Source organism: Gambusia affinis, linkage group LG03, assembly GCF_019740435.1.
Source record: "Gambusia affinis linkage group LG03, SWU_Gaff_1.0, whole genome shotgun sequence".
NCBI lineage: Eukaryota > Metazoa > Chordata > Actinopteri > Cyprinodontiformes > Poeciliidae > Gambusia > Gambusia affinis.
In genome coordinates, this window is record NC_057870.1 from 27,007,512 (window position 1) to 27,013,511 (window position 6,000).

Here is a 6,000-nt window from a genome sequence, read left to right on the forward strand (position 1 = left end):
TGAAAGTTCAACTTTTTCTCCAGTAATGAGACATTTTTTATGTTTTTAAGTGAAAAAAAATCAACCAATAGAACTAGCACTTTTTCCATCTAAATACAAGAATTATTGACTTATAACACGCTTACTTATCTTCTAAAAGTTACTTTTAAGTTATTTTCATCTTGTTTCAAGTGTACTAGGATATTTGCATTATAAACTGAATAAATATTCTTGGTATAACACCTCATCTGAAGGTGTAAATGAAGAGAGAAGGTTCATACTTTTCTTATTCAAAGCACTGAAACACTCTTTGCTTTGTCCACAATGACCTGCTTTAGGTGCCATGTTGGACCGCTCTTGTAAATTAAGAATAGATGCAGATTTAATCAGTTTAATTTGACGTTGCCATTCAATATATTTCCATTAGCTCCAACAGGAAGCCAGTGGAGTGTTTGTAATGAACCTTATTAATCACAGCCCTCATTTGGAAAAGTCTCTGTGACCCCCACCCTCTCGCCGTCTTGTCCCTCCACCTGACTCATCCACCCGTCACGCTCCCCTCCGTCCGTCTGATGAGATTCCTCTGATGCTTCACGCTGACATATTCAGACTATTGTTCCGCCGCTCTGGGCAGCACAGGTGGGCCTCCATCTTCTCCAGCATGGTCCCTGCTACAGAGCGCTGTTCCCTGCCAAGCCAAACCCCCGTTTGTCCTCTGAGCAGGGAAGCTGGAATAGGTTTGACCGTATTGCGGCGCACCTGCTTCACCCGCTCAGCAGATACTCCTCCACCCCGCCCGCCCCGCCCCACGCTGTTAAACCCGTAAAATCCACTGAACTTAGCGGCTCTGATGGCCGCAGCCAAAACAGCATCTGATGTGCCTTATTTGTTGACTGTGTGAGATTAGTTGCAGAGGGTACACGTCGAGGGGCTTACCATGCAGAGATGGAGCGGCGCCCCCCACGCCTCCTCCATCAAACACCCACCAGCCTTGCCAAATAATGAGAAATGGAAGACACTCCAGCTCGTTTAAAGCCCCTCGTCGCAGTCGGTCCGCGCACATTTGGCTCCTGGGCCAGATTGCGGAGCAGAAACCTTCAGGAAGCCCACCGTCCTATCCGGGACAGGAACGCGTTTACGAGACGTTTCTATCTGCAACAATCTGCTTTTGTTTTCCGTTTAGACAACGAAGCAGGTGTGTACACATCAGAGGAGCGACTGGGTGCCAGATCAAACTTTTTCAGTCACTCCAATCACAATTAAGATCGACTCTTTTCTATTCTTTGTCTTCCTGTGTTTTTATGGCAGATGGTCCTGCAGAATCCAGTTCCTGCTAAAACAGTAATGTCAAACTCATTTTTATTTCAGGTCACATCAAGATCCTTAATGTCCTCTAAGGCAGAATGCGGTGATCAAACAACCCATTAACACAGCAACAACACAAAATCCTACCAGCACAGACATCTTAGTACACTCGAAATAAGACAAATCTAACTTATGTTGCTTTTCAGCAAGATATATGAGATTCTTTTAAGTAAATAATAGGGATTAAAAATGGCAGCATTTTTCACTTACATTGAGACATTTTTTCATCCTATAAATGGAAAAAATCTGCCTGTGTATCTGGTAGTTTTCTATTTAATGTTAAGGAATTATTGCTTTAAAACAAGCTCCTATATCTCACTGAGAAGTTACTTGCAAGTTAGCTTTATCTAATCTCAAGAGGACTAATATATTTCCACAGGAAACTAGAGCATCTAGAAACTAGTTTTTGCAACAAACTGTTAAATTTTCTGAGTTCAATTTTAGAGATGTAACAATTTTTAACATCTTTTCTTATTGTTGCAGTTTTTAATTAGTTTAATCAAAACCTAATTTGATTTGAGAGATAAAATAATACCTAAGCACTCAACAGTTATCTCAAAGTTCAATTAGTTCAACATACACGCTCACGGCGGGCCGGGTTTGGCCCCCAGGCCTCGAGAACAAAACTGGCTCTGTTTTAGGAAGTTGAATATGTGACACAACAATCTCTGTCTGATTTCTTCCCAGGTTCAAATGTTGTAATTATACAATGCAAACATGTCAAAATGACTACCTGGTTAACAGAGGAGGCAGAAATATCCAAGAACCCATCTGACTCAAGATCCAGAAAAGCGTTTAGTTCACACAAACCTAAGAATCATATTTCTAATAGTTCATGTGAAAAAGGTGGCCTGGATTGTTGTGCAGGATATTTTTTCCTTCTGAAGTCATGCAAGGCTGCCTCTATATTGCTGATACTAAAAACATTAAACAACTTTATTCTGCTGTTTTTGATTTGTTAGATCCCACAAATGTCTGACTTTTGTTCAGTTATCAGCCCATTTTATGAGATGGAAACGATTCAAATTGACCCAAACCTTCAGGAAAAGTCAGATTAGAGCTCATTTCTGTATTCCAGCTTTAGTATTTAATCTGGCAGGCCTATTAAAGGTCATGTTGATCTTCATCTGGTCTAAATGTCCATCCCGGTTTGGATCCAGGAAGGTTCATGGTCAGATTGGTCAAATTCATGCTTTTTCTATCTCACTTCAACTGAGGTATTTTCTTTCAGTTGTCACCTGAAGAAATTTTACAAAGCAATTCATACCCAGTTATATAAACCTGGTTTAAATCTAATACAGTTTCAGCTCCCAGTCTCAAACTTTGTACATTTTCTACAGATTTTTGGATCTTTTCAACGTTTTTCACAGTGCGTGTACATTAAAGCTAAATTATTTTATTGTACATTTCAAACACTATAAAAATCACCAAGCTGTGCACAAATCAAAACCTGAGACTCTGCTAACTGACAGTTCCTGTAAAATTGGACTAAGAACTAATAGTTTGCTCTCAGAAACTGAAAAATGAGATACTGATGGATGAAATGCAGCAATTTTCTCTCCTTCCACTTTATTCTCTTTAGAAGAGAAGATAAAAAAAAACCTGTTTTCTTTTTCCCCTCATTATTTTCTCAACCCATTAAAACTGTGTAGGAACCCTGACAGTTGGGGTTATTTCTGAATATTTCAGATATTTATTTGCATATTTAGTTTTTTGATTCCACATAAATTGCATATATTTCAGTATTTGGCTGCATTTTCTTTACACATCTTCCAAAAATATTCAGTGAGCTCATCTTAGTTCCTCAAACGGGCATTAATGGATCTGATTTAGGGTTAGTGGGTTTGTGTTTGAAATCAGGTTACAGTAGGAACGCAGAGACACAGGAGCGGGTTCGGTGTGTGTGTGTGTGTGCGTGTGTGTGTGTGTGTGTCTGGTTGTGAGGCAGTGGAGGATTCGCTGTGTGAGAGCTCCCTCTTGGTGTCAGTCGGCCTACTGTTGGTGGAGCCTCAGACACACAACAGAAGGAGCCGGGACTTTACAGGAACCACCGTTTTGTGTTTTGTTTTATTGTGGCTATTATCAATGCAGCAAGTTGACAAGTTTATGCTTTACTTTGAACTTTTGTTTTCTAAATTACCCATAAACATGGAAATATTTGCCACCACAACTTTAATGCTTTTATTTCTTATTTCTTTTTTCTTTTTTTTTTTTTTCTTTTTTTTACAAATAAGGAACCAAAGCTGTGTTGATCAATTTGAACATGTTGTTATGTAAAATGTTTTTAGGATAAAAATAAAAAGAGACAAATTATAAAGTGAAACAAAACTTTTGATGCTGTGTTTTTGTCATTTTCAGGGCCGCTGTGTTAATTTCAACCGTGTGCCACATCAGGCGAGCAGAACTACTGTGTGAAAGCGACGGAGCTCATGGCTGCGGACCAGACAACAAATTCAGGGTTATTTTGCTTTTGCCAAAGTTTCTTGCAGCTGGAACCACTACACGTTTCCCCGGCCGTCACTTTTTACACCGAGCTTTCTCTCTCGTTCTCACGCGTAGATCTCTGCATCATACCGGCTGAAACATGTAATGTTTTAATGTTATTTTAACCTCTAACTTATTTACTGCCTGATTCTGATTCTCTTTTGTTTGTTTGTTTTTGATAAAAAAGAAAAAAAGAAAAAAAACTAGCGCCTCAGAACTCAGCACTCAGTCTGTGTTAGCTTTTCATGTGCACCAAAGGCTTAACATATTCTGACCATATTGTGCCTTCTGAAAAAAAGCCTGGTTTCATGGACACAGACGGAAACTATCTATAAAAAAAAGAAAGAAAGGGGGCTGTTTGCCTTTGGCGTGGAAGTCGGAATAATCCCAGCGGGGCCTCCAAAGTGCAGTAGTCCGTTTTCCTTTTGGCAATGTCTCATCTCGACTCTTCTCCAACTTCAGCGGTGCTGGATGCCCGGTGGCTGCCCTCTGACTGGCTTATCCTGTCATTTTATCACTGAGAAGTGCACACGCATGACAAATTGTAGACAGGACGCCCCAAGGTGTTGGAAGGCACCAAGACTTTGCCCTTTAGTTTTTTTATTTTGTTGTTCTTACAGATACCTTCCTTTCATTATGCGCTCGGGACAAGGAAATTAATAGAGCGTTATCGGACCGCAGGACAGCCTTCTGAGCGGGACGCGTCTCCAGCTACGTTTGAGGGATTGATGCCTTCCAGACCTTGACATGGCGCTTGGTGTTTTCGGTTCAGTCTGCTCTCTGCTCAGTAAAGCGTAGCACATCACGGCCGATAAACAGGCCTATCAGTTAGGACTTAAGCTACAGATGTAACTGCACTCCGTTTGCCTGCGTCACAACCTGCCTGTTCCCCCAGCGCCAGAGTATCAAAGTTTAATTAAAATAATTAAAGGCAACAGCAAGCAGCAGCCTGTGAAGACTTGGCTGTCTCTTTTTTTTATGCCTTTTTGACTTTGAATGACCTATAACTGTGCAACAAAAAAGGAGGACACGGCGCCACGGCGACGGTCCACCATGTCCAAAACGCAAACCCAAAGCAACGGATGCGACGAACGGATAAGTATTGTTCATTTCCTGAAATGATGCCCCCCTTCCCGCCCTGATATCCCCCCCAAAAAATCTGGGGTTATATATTTATATTTATTGTAGACTTCTCAAGCGCGCTGTCATGACGCCAATCCTAAATGATGTTAGTGTGAGCGGAAACACTGTGGGGGAGGAAAGGGGGCAGCTGAAGAAAAAGGCTCGAATGATCCAGTCACTTCGGATACCGTACTTCAGACGCAGAATGGATATTCGAGTCGAAACCTGACAAAGCGTGCCGGCTTTGACGGGAAGCGGTATAGACAATGACCAGTGGCTGGGTCAGTGGGATGTCTCTGTGCAAGCAGGGAAGCTTATCAAATGACACTAAAAATAAGTTCAACAACCATCAAGTTTGAGGGGGAATGGGTCTCACATTCGGGAGTACGCGAGACGGGGCGTCGGGCGGCCAACCCGCTCTAATTATTCCTTTGTTTCGGCGCCGTCCTGATTGGACAGACATGAATAATCCCAGGTCCAATCCTCGGGGTGCGCTGGTATTTCTGTCCTGATTTAAACGCTTTCAGCTCCTTGCATAATTTTTACAGGTTGATATTTAGTTGAGCGTCTGACTCTTTCTGAAATTTGAACACGTAGGCGGCGTCTGCTTTATGTTGCCACTAAGAGCGCAGGAGTGCTATTAACGTGAACTAATGAGGTATTTACATGGCAGTCACAACACGTCACCCTCTGAGTACATTATTACACATCCTGGTTACACCTATTGCTGCTCATAGAAAATTAAAAGCAATAGAATTTAGTCTTTTTTAAATTAATAGCGATGATCAAATCAATTATTTTTGTAATTTTTTTTAACTGTATTTCTTTGAAATGCTGTACAACTGGTTTTTAATTAACATTTGCAATGTTTCTTAAATTCAAATTGCATGTTTGTTTGGTTTTTTTTTACAGTTTTACACACAAACCAACTCTATAACTAATCAATTTAAGATCATAGTGTCTGTAAAAATGAAGCTTTTTGTATTTTTAGCACCTTAAAATTCAGATTTGAGTCACACAAGTTGGACCTGTGAGCTGCAGACTGAAACA

At 40.9% G+C, this 6,000-nt stretch overlaps 1 protein-coding gene across 1 annotated transcript in view; it reads left to right on the forward strand.

Annotated features, from left to right (window-relative positions):
- The window catches only part of antxr2a (ANTXR cell adhesion molecule 2a), an 88,114-nt gene extending 84,072 nt beyond the window's left edge, over positions 1 to 4,042 (forward strand). Inside the window, exon 17 of the mRNA XM_044111608.1 lies at positions 3,703 to 4,042. Coding sequence (XP_043967543.1) covers positions 3,703 to 3,759 — 57 coding nt within the window. The 3' untranslated portion in view covers positions 3,760 to 4,042. The remainder of the gene's footprint in view (positions 1 to 3,702) is intronic.
- The last annotated feature ends 1,958 nt before the right edge of the window (positions 4,043 to 6,000 follow it).